The sequence below is a fragment of the Polyodon spathula genome, chromosome 6 (assembly GCF_017654505.1).
Source record: "Polyodon spathula isolate WHYD16114869_AA chromosome 6, ASM1765450v1, whole genome shotgun sequence".
Classification (NCBI taxonomy): domain Eukaryota; kingdom Metazoa; phylum Chordata; class Actinopteri; order Acipenseriformes; family Polyodontidae; genus Polyodon; species Polyodon spathula.
The window spans coordinates 9,543,221-9,565,588 of record NC_054539.1 but is presented as its reverse complement, the minus strand read 5'-3'; the positions used below and the strand labels follow the sequence as shown (position 1 = coordinate 9,565,588).

General features: G+C 38.7%; 1 protein-coding gene and 1 long non-coding RNA gene across 3 annotated transcripts in view; one reads left to right on the top strand and one right to left on the bottom strand.

The window, feature by feature from the left end:
* The window catches only part of LOC121316818 (sodium/potassium/calcium exchanger 3-like), a 115,522-nt gene that overhangs the window by 22,809 nt on the left and 70,345 nt on the right, over positions 1 to 22,368 (bottom strand). For both annotated transcript variants that reach the window (XR_005950456.1, XM_041252040.1), the window contains exons 3-6: positions 14,540 to 14,616; positions 2,792 to 2,866; positions 1,444 to 1,528; positions 783 to 886 (exon numbers count right to left, since the gene is read on the bottom strand). Coding sequence is in view for 1 of the 2 variants with exons in the window: in XM_041252040.1 (XP_041107974.1) it covers positions 783 to 886; positions 1,444 to 1,528; positions 2,792 to 2,866; positions 14,540 to 14,616 (341 nt within the window). In the remaining variant the exon portion in view is untranslated. The remainder of the gene's footprint in view (positions 1 to 782; positions 887 to 1,443; positions 1,529 to 2,791; positions 2,867 to 14,539; positions 14,617 to 22,368) is intronic.
* Positions 1 to 22,368, top strand: part of LOC121316819 — an 81,161-nt gene that overhangs the window by 21,567 nt on the left and 37,226 nt on the right. The window lies entirely within an intron of this gene.

Genomic DNA, 22,368 nt, shown 5'->3' with positions numbered 1-22,368 from the left:
CTTACCTTACGTCATGCTTTCCGAGGTCTACTGTATTGCTATTGGCTAATGTAGCCTCAAAATGGGTGGGACTTTGTGTGTATTCCACCCACATTCACCTTGCCTGTCAAGTTCTGCTGTATTTGTATTGGCTACACAATGCAAGCTTGAGGCTAGCCTCTACCATTCATAATTAGACTTAATATTGATGTGTATGTTGCCAGGCAGGCTATGGGTCACATGTGGCTACTCCCTGAAGTTTTGATTTCCGTATACAGGACGTAGTATATTTTTTATAACATTGTAGATTTGTTTTAATTCAAACGCCATTTTTCTCACTTTCAATTGAGGAAGAAATGAAAATTTTAAAAAGTATTTGGTCATCCAAAGCCTAAATAGGAAAAAACTAAATGTTTGACAGCCCGGATTCCTGTGGGCTACAGGGATTTAAAAAATCTTCCAAGGCTGTAAAACATGTTTTTCTACAAATGACACCTGGTTCATAGCCAGTTAAGTAATATTGCTAGTTGTTTTAATGTTTTAGAAAACAAAGTGGTGTTGTGAACTTTGCACCAGAGTAAAAAGATGCCTAAAGAAACTTGACAATTCCTCCCAAGGAGCGCCCTGTCAAAACACACTCACTTTCTTTGCACAATGACTCCAGAATTAAATGCATACAGTGAATTATGTGTGTCAGAGAAACCCAGTGATCAATGAAGGTTATTACTCACTTTAATAGATTTTCTATTAGCGCAACCAAGAACAAAAAAGAATGCCAGGATTTGGGTTACAACAGATATTACCTGCCCAGCAAAGATCCCACAGACTCCAATGATGCAGAGGATATTGAATACTGCAGATCCAACAATGGTCCCAACGCCCACGTCTCCCTTGGTGATAAAGACTCCTGGTTAAAATAAAACAACACCGAAACATTAGACCTAATTTAAAGAAATTTAAATTGAATTACCAATGAAAATGCAGAAAATGATAAGGTTATTAATTTTATTTTTATTTAGATCCCCAACAGTTTTGCAGTTACGGTCTTCCCCAATGAAGCTAGGAAGCCTGTTATAATATAACATTGCCTGGCTATCCCTCTGAGGAAAGTTATGACTTATTGATGCTGTCCAGATATGATCCTTCTTCAGCTTTAAAATGGGCAAAAATACTGTACGTTTGCAGTCTGAAAGATAACTGAGAAATACTGTGGGGAAGTCAACAAAGTACCTCCAAAGCAATTCACGTCACAGTGATCTTTATAAAACTTTAGCACAGCATTTTTGCTCTGTTACTACACTTTTCCCATTGTTCCACTATGACACTTTTCTATGCTTTTACTATGGGAACGTTTATAAGGGGAGACTTGCAAATATTTATAGTAGATATACAGTAAACATCATTAATTGATCATCTTTTTGTTCCTCAAAAACAAAACAAAAACAAAACTATTCAATACCATACCAATGACTGAGGTAAAGAGCTCGGGAGCTGAGCTTCCTGCTGCCATGAATGTAGCTCCGGCAACATCTTCACTGAGCTGCAAACGCTGTAAAAGAATTCACAGGGAAAGAGGTTATACATGAAAACAGGGATAACAAACACTGGTGTCATTGCACTGAGACAGCCTTAACTGTAGTGGTCTCTCATACCAAGTGTGACTCGGAGTACTACTGAGTATGTAAGATTAGCAGTTCAGAGCAACACAATGCACCAATTAGCTGACATTAACACACTGACTCAAAACTAGTGAGTGGCATCTTCACACTTTCCACTGACTGTCTGTTAAAAGATATGAATTCATCGTGATGTCACGTATCAGTATCTGTGATACTTTGATAGTTAGGTAGTTTATCTGTGGTTAATTTACTTTTTTATTTCTCATTTGTTCTATTTTATTTTTTATATTAATCAAAACAATTAAATTCACCTAGTTCTACTACAGTACAGTATATAGAGTCCTATAACAACAGCACGCAAAAAACTGCAATTATTGAAACTAAAGTTACACTCATGTGAATTATATATCAGTTGGTACAAATAGTACGCTAGTAAATCTATGTTATTCAATTTATAATGCTGTTATGTATGGTTAGCTCAATTTTTCCTCAGGTTCTTAACATCCACTCAGATTGCCTACTCACTAGTAATTAGTCTGCTTGCTAAAAATGACTAATACATGCAATATGCACAACATTATACTTCAGTGCTGCTCAGATCCAAGTCCCACGCGTATCAGGTCAGATCTCTTTATTCACAGGAGATGTAAAAGAATGTATATATGGAAGCAATTAACATTTGCACGTACCAACATGTCAAGTCAGCCCCCTCAGTATTAATAGGGGTCTTATTGAAAATTAAAAATGATGTGTTAAGGTTAAAAATGACGTTGTAGGGGCCAAAACATTATCCTATATGGAATACTAGCATATGTTTTCATGTAAATGGGTAATACTGTCCCAAGCATATAGTATACAGTGCAACCAAAATGATTCAGAAAGTAGCCCTAAATTGTTATATCCATAATTTTATATACAGTACAGTATATCAAGGTAAATCATGAAAAATTAGAGGCCACCTGGACCAGCAGTGCTCGTCTGGTTGCTAGTAGCTAGTTCCAAACAGTTATCAGCTGTCCCAAGACACTTGCAGGCTTTTATAAACATTTGACACAAGTGCCTGGCAAACACATTATTAATATACTTATGTAAGACTGAAAATTGTTGTGTGTAATTAAGACATTTGAAGCCAGTCGCACAGGGAAAGTGTTGAGTACTTGGGAGTTTCATAATGAATGGGCTTGAGTACTTACTTCAGAAATCTTCTCCAAGGAGGGCACAAAGTAGTCATCACAGACGATAGCCAGGGCATAAAACATGTACATAGCCTAGGGAAGAGTTACAACAAGCAGTAAGCATTGTCATCCACAGCCCCCCCCCCCCACACACACTTTTTTAAGTGAATAAAAAAAAAGTTATCCACGTACATTGAGAAAATATACAGGACAGGGTCTAGAGCAGGGGTCTCCAACCTTGGTCCTGGAGAGCCCCTATCCTGCAGATTGTATAGATGTCTTTACATCATCAATGGCTAAAGTTCTGGAACACATGTTAATCTTGAGTAATTAAGCCAATAACACCCCGTTCACATTTGCGGTTAAGGCCAGCCCAGGGCCGCCTTATCTCATGTGTGAACGCTCGAAAAAAGGCAGCCCTGGGCCGGGTGAAATTTACACCAGCTTTTTGATGTGGCCTAAAGTACCAATGCCGCCTCAGGGCCGGCCTATCTGCCTGTGTGAACCCAACGCAGACCCTGGGCCGGCCTTAACGCGTCAGTGCGGTGACGTAGCTCAAACCACTCCCCTACTAGGTTAAGCGTAGTAGATCAAAACAATGTCGGTTTTAAGGGGTAGCACCTGGTAGCAGAAATGAACCCTTAGCGGTCCATTTATTCAGCGCTGCTTGTCAGGCGCGTCAGGTCCAATTTATTTTTTCCCAGTGTAAAACAGGTTTAAAATGTATTTAATTGCAAAAAGACGGTCCTGCATCTCCAGCCAAGCCCCACGCCTTGTTCGCTGTATTTTTCACACACCTCTTTATAGATGTAGATACTCTCCCGATCATTCATTTTATCACGAAACTCCTCAATAATGCGATCCAAGTCATTATTTTATTACTATAACATCTCAAAAAGCTCTGCAAATGTCCGTGATATGTCCGTGGTCTCTGAGCGCTGGATGCAGAAGCATCTATCTCCTTTATGTCCGTGTTATCTCTGGTGAAAACTTTCAAGTTTGTCCGAGAACTCTCGGAAATACTGAGCAGCAGGCCAGAAATAAACCCACCACGGATCTTGAATTTTATGGAACCTACGTCGATCGGAGAGCTTCACCTACGTTGGCAGCATCATTGACAAACAGGGTGGGACAGATGCTGATGTTAGAACCCGAATTGGCAAGGCAAGGGCGGCTTTCCAGCAACTGAAGATCGTCTGGAGATCCACAGACCTGACAGTCAACACCAAGACCAGGATCTTTAACACCATCGTGAAGCCTGTCTTACTTTACGGAGCCGAGACCTGGAGAACCACCGTCACCACCATGAAGAGAATCCAGACTTTCATCAACACCTGCCTCAGAAGAATTCTGCGAATTCGCTGGCCAGACAGAATTAGTAATGAACAACTGTGGCAGTGGACAAGACAGCAGCCTGCAGAAGAAGAGATCCTCCAAAGATGAACTGGAGATGGATAGGCCACACACTCCGCAAGCCTGCATCCAGCACCACAAGGCAAGCCCTCACCTGGAATCCACAGGAGAAAAGGAAGAGAGGTCGCCCAAGGAATACATGGCGTCGTGACCTGAAGGCAGACATGAAGAGGACAGGCCACACCTAGGGACAGCTGGAGCGACTGGCTCAGGACCGGGATGGCTGGAGAGCATTTGTTGGTGGCCAAATGTACAGCTTTCATTAAAGCGATAAAACTTGCGCTCTCTCGTGCTCTGTGTGTGTGTGTGTGTGTGTGTATATTTCAGATTGTAGCTAAGATTGTAAATCTCAATATTAATAAATAATGCATACGACATTGCGTATTTAGTCACCATTAATATAATAATCTGTATTGTGACTAATGTAATGTACACATCCTTGTTTGCTGTATTTACACATGATACAACACGATTGCTTCTTTCCACAGTAACCGACTGCACTGTCAACACACGTCTTTATCGTAGGCCGACTTTATCGTAGTGTGAACGGGGTATAACTGGTTCAATAAGTAAACGAGAGCTCGGCTGAAATAAAAACCAGAAGACCCTGTAGCTCCAGGACCCGGGTTGGAGACCATGGGCTTCCCAAATCCGGTCCTCGGGACCCCAGTGTCTCCTGGTTTTCATTCCAACAGAGCTCTCATTTACTTAACTAATGCCATAATTGAAATAACAATTTGCTTAATTTTACCTTTTTAATTGTTCTCATTTCTTTAAAAAATTGCAGATTTCAAGTTACTATGGTATTGTTAACTTGAAATATGCAATTTTTTAGCTCAACATTTTAGCTCTGTTCCTTGTGTAACTCTACAGTGGTTCCTACCTACAACCCTCCCCCAAACCATCAGGTCTACAAATCTACAGTGACACGTTGCCATTCATCCATGGATTGGGTAAAATGAAAAATGAGTCTTCTGCAGACAGATGCTGGATGACTCAATTGTAAAATGGCAGCCCTTTGCAACATAAGTTATACTGTGTGTGTGCGTGTGTGTGTGCATGTATAAAATTAATGTCAAACCATGTTGAAATATGTACAATAAATAAACTTAGTTCTGGGAGTTAACTATCTAACCGTCAAGGAGATCCTGTCGAAAGAATGTCTCTTGCTGGGAGTTATATTAATTATCTTATATTTGGAATCCCTGTGATAATCCTACAATGTCAGCTTCCAAAGCATATGGTAAGAGTTCAATTCAATTGACATTCATTTTTACAGTCTATATTTAGAAGCCCTGTTATAATTCTACATAATGTCGGTTGCACAATGTGAAAGAATGAATAATAATCAATGATATTGAGTTCAGTGTGCCTTTGGTCTTAATATATATATATATATATATATTATAATATAATATTATATCATATTATATATAATATATATATATTCAATGCTGAGAAGTACAGGCAGATACTTATCCATCATGCAATACCATCAGGGAGGCATCTGATTAGCCCCACATTTATTCTGCAACATGACAACGACCCCAAACATACAGCGAAAGTCATTAAGAACTATCTTCAGAGTAAAGAAGAACAAGGAGTCCTGGAAGTGATGGTATGGCCCTGTGACAAAGTGCCCGCCCCTGTGTATATTATCTGTTATGTGTTGCGTGTGGTGTGTTTAAATGTTGGTGTATAGACATTGGTACATGGGATATAAACGGGTCTGTGTAACACGAGTGCTTAAAAATATATATGTGTATTTAGGCACGAGGATTGCACAGCACTTCATGTGCAAGTAAAATGTAGTAATATGTGAGCACGGGGAATTGCACTTTTTAATTCACGTGCTGGGATTCAAGTGAATAATTAATTGGTAATTGAATCCCAGCACAACAGTATATATAGATGCACGTTGTCACATACTGGTTGTTGGGTGTTCGGGAGTGGAGAACGGGAGCGAGAGAAGGAGTAACTTAAATATATCAATTGCTATTGCGTGCTGGTGGGACCAGCACGATACTTGTTTATTTAAAACTCACCGTGTTTGTCAGTGTGTCTGTCCGTGCACCGTTTTGTTAAGTTTAGTCTGTTTTTGTTTGTCTATTTATTTTAGCGTAGAGTGCCGTGTCCTGTGTTTTCGTGTTTGTTTAAACCTTTTATTTTGTAATAAACCGGCGCCAACAGGCGTCTTCATCATTTCATTTCACATCATCGTCTTTGCATATTTCATTCCTTCCTGGTTCTGACACCGCCCACTTGGCCGTCTTTGTGACAGGCCCCCACAGAGCCCTGACCTCAACATCATCGAGTCTGTCTGGGATTACATGAAGAGAGAGAAGCAACTGAGGCTGCCTAAATCCACAGAAGAACTGTGGTGAGTTCTCCAAGATGTTTTGGCCAACCTACCTGCCGAGTTCCTTCAAAAACTGTGTGCAAGTGTACCTAGAAGAATTGATGCTGTTTTGAAGGCAAAGGATGGTCACACCAAATATGGATTTGATTTAGATTTGTCTTCTGTTCACTCACTTTGCATTTAGTTAATTGATAAATACAATCTATTAACATGTCTATTTTTGAAAGCATTCTTACTTTACAGCATTTTTTCACACCTGCCTAAAACTTTTACACACTACTGTACATACTGTACTGTATATATATATATAGCTAGTTCTACGGTGCTTTGTCACATTCAGTACAGTACAGTTCTGAACACCATATGGTGAATAGCACATCTCTACTGTAGTAACACTCTTTTTCTCTGATGGCACAGACTCTTGGTTTTAAGTTTCCATTGCTATGACATTGTGACACAGCAAATATCAATGATTAATTGCCCAGTTCAATTGTTCTCAATAAGGATGAAACATGCCCCATATTAAATAGTACTTAGCGGGGTTCCTAAGAATATAATGTTATATGTCCCCACGTGTTGCTACAACTGTTTAAATAACGTACCTGCAATATTTATTTTCATTTCATACAGAACAGAAAAGCCAGCGCACTTGTTATATATTTTTTTTTTTTTTTATAATCACTCTTCCTGCAGTGATTTAGAGGACAGATCTCAAACCACAGTACAGTAGAACGGCCACTTTGAAAAGAGCTTTGAAACAGGCTTTACATTTTGCTTCACCCTATAGAATGAACACATTTTGCTTCATAACGTCGAATGAAACCTGTTGAATAATGTTACGTTAACATATTGAATTACATGTTGCTTTGTCACACATAAAACGTGGCATTTTGAAATCTAACATGAAGTACTGTAATACTGTTATGGCTTCCAGTAGACTTTTGCTATATCGTTGTGTAGTTTCTTTGACAACATGATGTTAACTAAAAGATCTCAATTATGTTCATATCGGTTTATTTTTTAAAATGATTACTCAATCCTAAAAATCTAGGTGATGCAAAACTTCTGTCCATAGCTGTACATAAAAAAGAAATGCTAAACAATTTGGTACTGGTCTACGTGGGACAGCTCTAGTGCTTGTGTGCTCTCTGCTCAGGGTAACTATGTGGGACAGCTCTAGTGCTTGTGTGATCTCTGGGTAACTATGTGCTGCCAACCAATGTTTATGAATTATGACCATCAAAAATCACCAAACCAAAAATAATAAGATATATAACAGCCACACCTTAAAGAGGAAGCATTTTTTGCACATTTCTAGAGTCTATTGACAGATGTTTGAAACTGATACAAAAAGAAATTCATGTATGCCACCTGCTTCTATAAAATGAACGCGTCTCTCTTCCCCTTTAGCAACTGGCTACAGAACTTCACGTGTCCATGCACCTTTACTACCCAGCTGATGGGAACAGCATTGATCTAATGTGCTTTTAGCACTGCTAATTTCAGCCTGAAATGAGTTTTATCACCATGCAAACTGATGTAGCATCACTGCATTGCACACGACGCTTGTTCATTTCTGTATTTGGACACAAAGGTCTGGAGCTTGTGGTAAACATTACTCAGCTTTGCCAAAAAAAAAAAAACAACAACAAAAAGGTTGACAAATATATTTTAAGCAATTGAGAACTCCCTTCACTTGATTTTTTCCTCTGAAAATTAGCATTTTAACCCCAATGTAACTGCAAATCAGGAGCAGCATATTACACATACTGGAATCACCCCCGTTAAAAATAATAAGAACTAGAGTAGAAAGGTTTTATTTGTGAAAAAGTATGACGCATCCCTATGTGCAAGAGGAATTGCACCCCTGATGAAGGTTAAAACAATGTGACAGTGGATTGCAACCTAAATGGAACTTAACTGTGGAAATCACAGAATATTTGCATTTTGATGAATTTTGGCCCATTTCTCCTTACAGAACTGCTTCAACTCGGTTACATTTGAGGGCTTCCTTGTATGGACAGCTCACTTCAGGTCCTGCCACAACAATTCGATGGGGTTTAGGTCCGGATTTTGACTAGGCCATTCTAAAATGTGGAATTTCTTCTTCTGCGGCCATTGTTTTGTAGATCTGCTTGTATGTTTAGGATCATTATTTTGGTGCATGACCCACTTTCGGTTCAGCTTCAGCTCATGGACGGATGGCCTGACATTCTCCTCTAGAATCTTCTGATACAATGCAGAATTCATGGTTGTGTCAATAATGGCAAGCCGTCCAGGTCCTGAGGCAGCAAAGCAGCTCCAAAGTATCACACTCCCAACACCATGCTTGACGGCTAGGATGAGGTTCTTCTGTTCAAACGCAGTGTTTGGTTTTCGCCAAACATAACGTTTCTCATTGAGGCCAAAATGTTCTACCTTTGACTCGTCTGTCCAGAGAACATTGTTCCAGAAATCTTGTGGATCATCTATATGCTCTTTGGCGAACTTCAGACAGGCAGCAATATTCTTTTTAGAGAGCAGTGGTTTCTTCCTGGCTGTCCTTCCATGAACACCATTCTTGTTCAGTCTTTTTCTGATAGTCATAAGTCATTAACACTCACATTAGCCAAGGTGAGAGTGGCCTGCAGATCCTTGGATGTTACTCTGGGGTTCTCTGTGACTTCCTTAATGATTTTCCGGTTTGTTCTTGGAGAGATTTTGGTAGGATGACCGTTCCTGGGTAGAGTGACTGTGGTCTTAAACTTTCTCCATTTGTAGACAGTGGATTAGTGGAGCTCCAAATCCTCAGAAATGGTTTTGTAACCCTTTCTAGACTGATGAGCACCAGTAACTATTTTTCTGAGGTGCTCGGAGATTTCTTTTGTTTCCACACACCTGTATGATGAAGACCAAACTCACAAAGTTTCTGATCTTTATATAGGGTGGAGCCTCTCAAACTCACCCCTGAAGATCTACCTATTTAAACACCTGATTCTAATTACCCCCTTAATTGAGCTGATAAAACCAGGGGTTCACTTACTTTTGAACATACCCTGAATCTTAATTACTCATTGTTTGTCTAATTCATACATGATTTTGTTTCAAAAGACATGGAATTGGTTAATATAAACCCTACTGGATATTTAAGAAAAGACTGGTTTTGATTCAAGAAGGCTATCATGGTAAAACTATGGAATTTCCATAATTATCATTGGAGTTCACAAACTTTTTCTTGGCACCGTAGACGCTTCAAAGGCTAAGCTTTCGTGTAATTTTATTAAAGTAAAAAAAAAAACTTACCTTACGTCATGCTTTCCAAGGTCTACTGTATTGCTATAGGCTAATGTAGCTTCAAAATGGGTGGGATTCTGTGTGACTTTAACCTACAATCACCCTCTGTCTGTCAAGTTTTAATGTATTTGTATTGGCTACATAATGTAAATTTGAGGCTAGCCTCTACTACTCATAATTAGATTTAATCTTGACGTATCTGTTGCCAGGCAGGTTATGGGTCACATATGACTACTCGCTTAAGTTTCGATTTCTATACAGTGCGTTGTAGATTTTAATTCATATGCCATTTTCCTCGCTTTCAATTGAGGAAAACTAACAATAAAAAAATAACAATAAAGGTCATCCAAAGCCTAAATTTGACCTCCTTCAACAGGAGGAGCAAAACAAAATTGCCAATGTTTTTGTTATATTCTGTTGATTGCCTTATGTGCTGCTTATACAACATTACAGAATTATATTTCTTATTAAATGATGACGTATCTTTTGAAACATGCAACATTTTATTGCATATAATAAAAAATAATATATAATATATTGTAGCGATCTAGTTAACGCAGGCAGGCACATTACACAGGGTGAGGCAATCCACACACAGGGGGGGGGGGGGGGGGGGGGGGGGGGGGGGGGGGGTGGGGGGGGGGGGGGGGGGGGGGGGGGGGGGGGGGGGGGGGGGGCGCGAACCTCACACTGAAGCATAGTGCCGATACCGCTGTACAAAAGAGCTGGCTCCTTTGCAAGGAGTGTATATCGGGCTTATGTCTTTGCTGCTGCCTTCCCCCATGCACGCTATATATATCCTCCCCACAGGAATTGCTACTGCTGTGTACTAAATGTTAAGACAATGCCTCAAAGTGTACTGTTGCTACTATATATTCCAGACACTTTTTTTTTGCAAATATGAAATAGATAAGTTAAACAGCAAGGATGAATTCATAGACAAACAGTACATTTACAGTAGAAGTCATTTTTGATAGGAGGAGGATTTATGATTCTATTTCGTCATTTAAGCAGACATCTGTGGTTTGCAGATATAATCACAAACTGTTTTTTAAGCCGGAGTACAAGTAGCATGTCTGCTTTTATCAGACAGGCTTGTGGTTTTCAATAGAAATGTTAAAATAAAAATGAGGAAACAGTTTTTGAAGCGATAACATCTTGAGACAAACAAAGGGTAATCAGAATAGAGGTGAAATGTCTGCATGCATTGCTACATGGCTCGCAGATTTGGGTTAGTTAAACAGTGGATTTGAAAAGTCTTACAGTATTTACAGCTATGGACACAAATTTTGCACCACCTAGAGTTTTAGGATTGAGACAATTAAAATAAAAAAAACTATAAGAAAATAATTATATATTTTATTTAACATCATGTAATCAAAGAAACTACAAAATTATATTGCAAAAATCTATCAGAAACCATAATAGTAATACAGAATTTCATGTTAGATTTTGAAATGTCAAGTTTTTTCGTTAAGTATGTGGAAAACTAGAAAGCGGTATGTAATTCAGTATGTTAAAGCAACATTATTCAGCAGGTGTCATTCGACTTTATGAAGCAAAAGTAGTTCATTCTGCAGGGTGAAGCAAACCGTTTGGCCATGTAGCTGCGGGCTATGTACTGTAGACACCCAAGCGACTCTTCCTTTTCCTAGACACTGAATAAATAAAATATCACTTGCTTTTACATTTTCAAAACTGTTGTATAATTAAAGTCTCAAGTGTTTTATTGAAATGAGATTGCAGCTCTTTTTGGTGCTCCTCTGTGACTGTGTGGCTCTGAAAGCAGCCTCAACGAGTTCCAATTGATTCATTATCCACACAGCCAACACATGTTAAAATCTCTGATAATGAAGGTAGTGATGATTGTTTTCTCCAAATCCTCGTTTCTCATCATGGCCTCCAATGGTAGCGTTGCTCCGGTTTGTTCCATTATCGAAGAGTTCGTTCTTCTGTCAGCCCACGCCATTCTCAGCATTCGTCTCCAACACGACATCTCAAACACACTGATCTTCTTTCTTTCAACTATCCTCATCATACATGACTCTCAATTAGAAACACTCAAATAATAATTTTTTTTTTTATCTGACATTAAAAAGCTGTGACAAAATGTACATCATTTATAAAAAAAAAAAAAGAAATAGTACAAAACAGGATGATACGTTTTCCTTTAAAATATAAAAATGTTTTTAATCAATTTAAAAGCAGTGAGAGATGGTGCCTCCCTTACAAATCATGGAAGATCATTCTACAACGTAGGGGTTCTAAAGTTGAACACTGCCACCTGTATCTGTGGAATACTGAGCAAACCTTCATCCTCAAGAGAGTCAAGAGAGTGACGTGGGACATATCTTTTAGATATAGGGGCGCAAGGCCATTTAAAGCTTTATAAGTATATATGTCTGATTGACGGATGTCAGTTCTAATGTTTCTGATCAGTAATATTCATTCCAAATTAAACAAAAGCTGTTAAACTAACCTCTACAATGCGTTGTGTTTCCCCACCATTTAATATCTTAAGTTCATAAAATAGGCTACTTCTGATGTTTGGAGTGATTTACTCGATATTGTCTGTTGACTGATTGATAGCATCGAGCCACCTATATATACTTATGTATTTGTTTGCCTCCTCAGTGTGCCGTCTGTTAAGATGAATTGCCCTTCCTCCACTCCCTTCCTTCATCCACCCACCATCTACATGTCAGGCGGCTTTGGATGTCAGTCTTTGCTGCCCGTCAGCACACATCAGCCCCTTGCTACCTGTCACCCAAGCTGTCAGAACAAAATGAATGTGGGGGGACACGACTAGAGGGTCCTGCTGACATCTGACATGCATTACTGCTGTTCTGTAACCCTCCACCACCGCACCCTCCCACATGCCCACACTGGTACTTGTAATTTATTTGCGAGCATATTTTCATTAGAATTATCTACCACATGAATCATGACACCCATTCACATGCATGGTCTTTTGGCAGTTGATGGGTTAAAAGAAAACAATGTTAGATATAAGACTCCCATTGCGTAGTAGTTTGACCCATTCCAGGTTTTAATATGCACCTAATTACCCAGAGTGTATTGGAAAGCACAGACATGTCTAATTGCTGTAGACATTGTGTTAATACCTGGGTATACGTATCCTTTGAAAATTCAGTTATTCTTTAGGTTTCATATGTTGGCTTATGCCAGTGGCCCAGTATAAAAGCAGCAAGAACTATACAATGGGAGTCTCATTTCCATCCCTGCAAAACAAGCAAATTATTAATTTGGAGGAACCCGGTGGGAAGGGGGTTACAGATATATTTACAGAGGCACTGTATAATTATTACAAATGAGGTGCTTTTTGAAAGTTAACAGGCATTTTGCCATTTTTGCATTTGAGCTGCTTTTTACTATGCATGGCAGTTTGATTTAACAGTGTCACTTAACATGGACATAATGCAAGTTATAAAGCAAAGATGTTTCAATCTCACAGACTATACAAATCTGATCCTAGCTTTTCAGTTTGCAAATCCTGGCTCTGTATGTATGCCAATTGTTATTAAAGCCCTGCTGTGTTGGCAGAAATGCATGTATCGAATGATTAAAAAGGTCAGGCTAATTAACAAGCAACTGAACTGCAGGTTATTGAAAAGGTTACGCCTGATTGGTGGAAAGTGAATAATCCACGCTATTTTTTTTTTTTTTTTAAGTAAAATACACTATACTTCACAACTTTAAATATTATGGAACTGTATATAAAACATATGTACTGCCAGTCCTTGCCTAGCATATTCACTTCACACTTCAAAATAATAAGCAAACCCAAATGTTATCAAATGGATAGTTAACCCAATACCAAACACTGAGCAGGGTTCTTCTCTAACAGAGGAAGCCTGTGTCGTCGCCAGTTTCATTATCAAGGCAGCTCACACAGAGCTAGTGAGATCACTTTATTACCTCCGTCTGCTCACAGTGACAGCTTCAGCACAGCATGGTCTGCACCAAAGGGCTTTCTCAGAACCACACACACTTCTCCACAGGCTTCGACTGCTGATTAAGCCTATTAAGCCTCTGGGGTTCAAATTAAAGACAAAATCTGAAAACCAGACTCCAGTTTTAAGATGGATATACAGGCAGACTGTATATTCACACGAATGTGCTTATACCACAGTCCTGTATATAGTGTTTTAAAACTCAGTTCCAGTGTTGGCCCATATGTCTGTGTCCAAGAATACAAGCATTACACTGACAAAGTAAAAGCTCTCCCTTTGGCTGAAGAAGATATGGTCTTCGAGGCTGAAAGACCATACCAATGTCGTTAACACTTTAAAACAGTGGCTCCAAATTCACAGTTAATTCTGAATACCACAGGAATAGCCCCCTGAATATCGTATGTACTTCCTCTGAATTTTTTATAGTAACTCATTCTGAATTCAGACCTGTTAATTTATGTGGATTTAACTGCCTACATTCATTCCATCTCTTTTTGTAACACTTGACGTTGCTCCCATGTACAGGGCATGCATTCATTATTCATTACCGATTCATTATACATTTTAGAGTGCTATCCCAAAAGTTTCCAATAACTTTCCACTTCTATTCTAAAATACTGAAGCTTACAAGCACTTGCAAGCATCTTGCATAACCCACACACACAAACTCATGTGTCTTTCTGAACTTTTTTAAGGTAGATGGAGTAACCTATTGTGAAATAGTAAAGCAAATGCTTCAAGACTTACAGAAATCACATGCAGTGCCACTGCTCCTTCTTTCCTTTCCTTGATTGAGAAAATATCAGTAGGGAATTCGTGAAGAGCTGAAAGAAACGGAAACAACAGAATTATTAGATGGCACTGCTTGACACCACTGTGATTGATTCGTTCTCAAAAGCCACCTTTTGTCTTTATGGGGTGTACCTGATTATAAACAGTAGGTACAGATAAATGACAAAGTTAAGCATCCCATGCTGATTGCAAGGAAAGGCAACTCAGTGGGTAAGGAGTGTTCAAAGTTGCAGCGTTATGCAAGCATAATTCTGTGGTGACAATGATCCTTCTAAAAGCTTACAATGGTATTTTTGCTCTGCGTTTTTTCATATTTGCCATGCTTTCCTCATGATTATACTGTGCATTTACCATAGTTTCCCCATGTATTTTTGATATGCTTTACCATACTGTACCTCTCTGTGCTTTACAATGCTTACCTGTGCTTTACAATGCTTTCATTACACTATTACACTCGGCAATGGTTTTATATGTAATTTTTTTTTCAAGGGCAACTACATTATTACATAGTTGAATCCTCTGTGGACCTGTGATGGCTTTCCTGTGTGTGTTCTGTGCACTCCCTAAAGGTGGTTTCAACAGCAGGTACATTTCCCTCCTTGAAGCATTCCTGTCACTCTGGCACTGAACTGCAGTAGTAGGGTGGCAGTAGTATATTGTACAATATTTCTTCCATTCATCAGAGCTAATGTTAAAACCTTGTATCTTTTCACCACCCAAAGCACTTCTTTACATTATGAGATGACCTGCTGACTCCACTTATTTACTGCTCAGTGACAATAGCGACAATGCACCAGCCTACGGTATAACCTACAATGAGGTACAATGCAAGGCTTACCAGCGTCAGCAGAGGTTCTGCCACGTGAGGCGTCACATTACACAGCACACTTTGAGACTTAGCCATGCAAGCAGAGAGCAAACCCGCTACCTGCCTTTGGGCATTTACAATCTACTGTGCACTGCATGCTTCTTCCCTGTGCCACACATTGCCTGACTGAGCCACAGCCCAAAGAATAACAAATAGCACTACCTTACACAACAGCACTGTTTACTTGCAAAAGTGCTATTAAAAAAAGTAGCTAAGGGACACTGGACCAGATTTAGTAAGGTCTTTAGGAATTTAGCTTTTACAACCCTATTACTATCACACATCAAACCAAGTCAAAAAACATTTAATCACTAATTAACACTAGAACCACCGGTGTTATAGGCATACCAAGATCCGCCATGAGCCGTCATTTTGACGGCCGTATTAAAAACAATATAATTATAATGCTGAAAGGGCAAGCAACCCAATTTAAGTCATGTCACATAATGCACCCGCACAACCGACATAATGTAAATAAGTGGGCATTTGAACAGAAGTGAGTTAATATGCACATATATTACATAAACAGCAACTGTAAAAATTGATGAAAAACTACAAAAATGACTGTTTATACAGGTATATTATTTATACACAACACTATACAACCGAAACTCTGAAAAATTTGAAAATAATGCACATATACCAGCCGAGTGCGTAAAAATAAAATAAAATAATTACTTTTGAACAGAAATGTTTATATAAAGGTATATTACTATACAAAACTGCACAAACAAAATATGTAACATAAAATTGAAAATAAATGTGTTTATGCAGACATAAAAAGCATGCAAACTAACAGTGGCGGCGTTTACATGCACAAGTCATGACAGTTTTCCTCACAACCTGTTTGCCCTACTTTTCAGGAAACGCGTTGCTATGCAGTTCTGATTTAGGAAAAAAAAAAAAAGTCTGTACTAATGCAGATTAATCAATTCATAGTCATTCAGGGAAAGTCGGAAAAGAACGACTCTGAATATGGTGAGGAGAGATTCATGCGTTGCAGTGAAGACAAAAACATTTAACAAGAGAAATTAATTCACGTGTTGTTGCGCACATTCTGAATTACGCCGCGCACCAGCTACTTGTTTGTCTGGTTACCTTTCCAACACACACACACACACACACACATATATATATATATGTAGACACACACACACACAAGCCTGTTGTTATCTCTACTGTACCTAGCAGCCATTAATTCCTTCATTTTGTACAAGAAATACGCCGGGTTAAATATCAGTAAGAAAGATTTCACCTTGGAACTAGCCACAGCATTTCAGAAGAAAACTGCAAAGCTGCAACCAGTCTGCAGCAGGTCAACCTGGATTCTGTGCTGCGAGAGACACACACGCCATAAATCATGTTACTTTTGTTTTAGATTAAAAACTACTTTAGTTTTTACAGTTTTGTATGTACATAAACCTGTTAATATTGAGGTTGTATAAAATGTGTCGTGATAACGACTGACATTGGCGGTTGCAGGTATGAGTATAACCGCGGCGGTTCTTTTGCTAAAGTAGTCCATAAATGTACATTTTGTGTGTGTGTGTATTGGGGGTGTGTGTGTTTTGTACTGCTCGGGTTTACATGGGTTTACATGGGTTTTTACAGCTATTTTTCTCATGAGAAAGCGATCGACCCTGCTCTTAAAGTCGCGCTTCCAAAAGAACGTCCTTTTTTCACATTGTATTCGCAAGACAACGTCACACAGTCATGACTGTAGCGTCGAAGTTCAAGTGCATTTAAACTCAGCCATAGAAGTCAGCGTTACCTGCATCCAGCACTTTTTTTCTCCACGTAATTTGGGCGCAACTACTGCATTTCTCAGCTAGCATGGAGGTCAATTCCTTCAGCTCTGCTTTCCCTTCTGTGCAAAATATTTCAAAAGACATTCTATACTACAATGAAAACACTGAAACTAAAATGGGTTTATATATCATACAGTCCTAAAAAGTGCATACAGTATAGGCTACAGTAGGCAGCCAGATGCATAGGGGGAAAAAAGTGATTGATCATACTTTTTAAATTATTTTTATCTCACATCTACAGTTCCTTCGCACTTTTCTGTACAAAATGATTATTTGGCTGGCTGCAATAGGCTATACAGTAGGCTATATACAGTATAGTTACTCCTAGTTATTGCTTATGCATTTCTTGCAATTGGTGTCTGCGAGATACACAAAGAATAAAAGCATTGATGCTGGAATGTATTGTAAAACACATGAACTTATGTACCAGCCACCTGCAAGACGAAGTATGGAGTTGATATTTTAAACCAGGTGGCATTGAAATACCTCATGCCACCTGGTCTAAATGCCAACGCCATACTTCGTTGTATTCACAGTTTCATTCATGTAAGGGCTGCAGACTGATCTAATCAATTCAACACAATCGCCAGCGCAGCCCTGACTGATAAAAAGTAAAAAATAGAATACTATATTGTATAATGGAAATACTATTGTGTTCTATACAGCTGTCAATATGACGGCGTCTGGCGGTTTAGGTAGAAGTGTTTTAGAACTTTTTTTATGTTTACGATCCTGCCTTTCAAACACCGTCAGGGTATTTAAAACATATATTTAGGTAAAGTCAAGAACAGACAACCGCGGATCTTTCAAACACGCTGAGAAATTTAAATTTGAAAAGTGAAAACCGTCAAATTGACGGCCTTGGCAGTTCTAGTGTTAACACTGAAGCAGATTTTAAATAAGCGGGGCTACTGCACTAATGCTGTAAGAGAGAGGGTGCATGGCTAGCGGATCTGCCTCACAAAGCCAGCAGCTGTTATGAGAGATGAGCCATGAAGAGACAGCATGCAGGGATCTAGCAGCTGTCATAATAACATGCTGCACTGATAACTGTGGATCTGACACAATTAGTGTGGCATGTCATTAACCATAGAGTGTTCAGAAGAACTCCCACTGGCCTCCCACTAAGGTGACTTACGGTGGGTCTGTGAACAACTTTATTAACACTGCTTTAAGGATTTGTTTAGCACATTTGCTTCCAGTGGGGTTCATTAAATTCTATTTGTTTTCGGCATGTGTGCCATTTTAAAGAATGTCAACGTATTGTACAACTGATTATAAGCCGACTGGCAGAGTGTAAGTAAAATGAACAATTACAAATTGCACTCTGATAAGCTGTGTGAGAGAGGTGTGCGACTATTCAGAAACAATCACTGGAAAGCAGAAGGATCTCAGAAACTTAACAAGGGGCAAAATTATTTGCGTCCCTGTGCAATGGGCTCGTCCCTCATCGTAGTGACTGCATTGACCGATGTGTCCATCAAGACGTTCTGGAATGATAACTTTGCAAAAAAGCAATGACGTTTGCATCACCTAGAATTTTAAGATGGAGACCTAATTTAAAAAAAAAAAGTAAAAAAAAAATATATAACGTAACCGAGCTGCTTCCATTCAGGTTTGTTGCCCCTTAGAAGACGTTGATCCATACGCAGAAATTGCAGTTTTAGCGCAGTTGCGCACTTTTAATTATACAAAATAAATAAAACAACACAAACACCTAGCTCTTTTTTCAAGCCCTAACACACTAACAGGAACCTACACTACAAAACAGGACAGCTAAGCTGTTTGCCTGTTAAACAAAATCAAACAAAAACAAAACACATTTTTTTTAAACAAATAACATGAAAAGGTTTTACATAGTACCTTTTTTCTTTATACACTATCAAGCAGGCTCTCCACACAGCAGCCCTGAGCAGACTGGCCGCTTCCTTTAAACAGCCTGCACCTGGCTGTAATTTACAATGGTAGCCAGGTGCAGGTGATAATTAAACAATTTAGTCTGGCAGGGAGATTTTAACTCTCTCCCTGCCACAAACACACATTTCCAGTGTGCAGAGCTCCTTGTCCTGTCACTATATATATATATATATATATATATATATATTATATATATATATATATATTATAGATAATATATATATATATATAATATTTTGTGTAAATTTATAAAAATAAAAGCTTCGAATCACGAAAATGGTTTATCATTTGCAAAAGTCTACCGGAAGCCATAATAGTAGTACAGTACTTCATGTTAGATTTCAAAATGTCACATTTTTCAATTTCTGTCTGTAATTCAATATGTTAACATAACATTATTCAGCCTGTTTCATTCAACTTTAAGAAGCAAAATTAGTTAATTCTATAGGATGATACAAAACTTTAGACCATAACTGAATGGTGAGGAGCACCAGATGTACTTCAGTGACCCAAATTTATAGGAACCCTGGACAAGACACACCTATGCAATAATATCACACTGATTATAATTAATGGATTTGAACAATCTTTTAACTAACGGGTCGATTTTTAATGAGTTTTAAGAATGACGTGAGCTAGGCTTGAATTTCTTTCACTAGTTGTACAATAAATTAGGATTCTTACTGGAATTTGTCCACCAGCAGTTAGTAACAGTAAGTTGTGGCTGAAGGGTACTGTTTGATAATGCTTTGGAGAAGAAACTGAGGTACAGACATAGACAGATTCAAAAGGAAATAAAAACATCATCCCTTTTTGTAAAAAAACAAACAAACAACTGTGGTGCTAGAGGAGTGTACAATATGAAAAGTGATGTCTAATGGCAATGGGGATGATAGCGTGCATTCATCCAACAGTAGAATTTTGAACCCCATATCTAAATTTGAAGTATTAACTTTTCTCAATACTCCATATCCATAATCCATAAAGCACCTAAAAATAGTTACTTGAATAAAAAGGTTTTTGATCTTAACAGTTTAACAGGTCCATACTTTAGTACAGCGACACACAGGCTTCCTTGTTTACTATGAGCCAATGTGTGGCCCTCTGCCTTCTGGGAGCTTCAATATGTAAACATGAGCAATGACACCGGTAGTGGAGCTGTAAAAATGTTTCATGAAGAAGAACATGATAAAAATACAATGAGGTCACTTAACCGACAGCATATAATAAATACATGTACTTTAACAAATTTTGTAATAGTTTTGTATTAGGACAAATTATTTTTTATAATGTGATTTTATACAGCAAACAAACTGAGAAGCTGGGTGTGGTATTTGAGCTCAGGAATGTAAGGAGAGAGGGGCTTCTGCTTGCAAGAGGCATGGGTGAATCTCAGAGATAACAGATTCAAAAGGAATGTCTTTGTTAGGTTTGAGAGAGTACACATTGAACAGAAAGGAGGGGTCATAAACAACGTCATTACGAGGGCTGTGTTGAAATCTACAAAACTAAAGTGAATGCACTGTCCGGTGCTCAGTTCTCAATCACTGTAGCCCAGAGTGACGTGACTCGGTTCATTAAAATTATTATTTTTCTGAGATATACCAATAAACATATATTTGACAATAACACTGTTTATCTCTTCTATACTTCTTACAGTACTATACATTATTGTTATGTAACAAAGTATTAACACACGACCGTGGGGAAGAAAGAACTCACTCATGTGTGTGCCAACAGCTATATACTGAACTACAGTATGACATAATGGCTGAAGAGGTCAAATGAAAAGTGCTTTAGTTCAGTGACTGCCTCACGCTGATGTAAACCGACAGGACAATGCAGTGATGTCCTTCAAAGGGCAAGCTCTGCCTGTGGCAATATACCTTTTGACATCTGGTGAGAACATGTTGCTTCCAGCAATGATTGAGGAGGGGGTTCTGAGAAGAGTATCCCAGGTAATTAAATACAGATGCATACCTGAAGGCGGTCTGTTTACACAGGAATGGGCTGTTTTCAAGCTGAACGAACTTTCTCCCGAGCAAGTCTACTTTGCCTAATAGAGCAATTATAGTTATAGGCCCTTTTTTGATGCCTGGGTGCCCCAGACAGTGACAGGATTGATGTCATGCAAGAACCTTCCTCAGACTTTAGGTGAAGGTGAAGAGGACAGAGACAGAGAACACTGAGTTTTTCAAACTCAGTACTCAAGGTTCCCTTACCACTGAATTACTTATTGTATTTTCAAGCTGCACAAGACAAACATTATCACTGATATGAATGAGTCTTCCGGGTCTTTGTACTGTACATAGTCAGATAGTCTGTCTGTCTGTCTGTCTGTCTGTTTAGTAACCAGAATAAGCTTGGTGGCTGGCCTTATGTCTTTTTAGACCATAAACCATAAACAGCTATGGTCATTCATTGAGTGTCCATGTTTCCAACAACATTGGACAACCAGGGACAGCAAATTAACCACAAACTGACAAAAGATACTACATTTAATATGAATTTTTAATTGATTACATAATGAGTTCCCACGGACTTAGCACCTAACAGTAGAATTGTGAACCCCACAACCATACCACGTCAATACCACAAGTTGCCATGACAACATGTTATGTACACCCAACTTCATTCTGTCACCTTACCTAATTAAACTGAGGCAAGCAGAAAAGAAAAAAGTCATTAATCTGCTTAATAAATGTGCATAGACATGGGGATGCAAACTCCCTTATAGCATTCAGAACAAAATAACAACAATAAGTCCAGTCAGAATTGTATAACCTGTAACAAATATATTACCAGCTAGATAATAAAACAATACAGTCTTTATAAGATACATCAATGCACTTAAGCTGTGTTTGGCTTTCTCAGTACTAGTTTGCATTTGGATCACAGGGTAACAAGTCTGAAATGCATTTTGAGGATTACCTGAGCATCACTCTCGACTGGTGAACCAGGGGTCCTGTGATGTCAGAAGTTCAGCCGATGTGAAACTAATACATTATCTGCTGCCTGCTTGGTGGCCCAATATCGCATGCTATTTATTAGAGAAGATTCTGGTATAAATCACTCTCTCCCAGCCAGGCTTTCTACCAGGCTTTTCTACCTTGCAGTGTCTCACTGACACCTATTACACTGCTGTCAAAGACAAAGCAGTGCCCTCCGCGAGGTGCTGTGAACTGTCATGA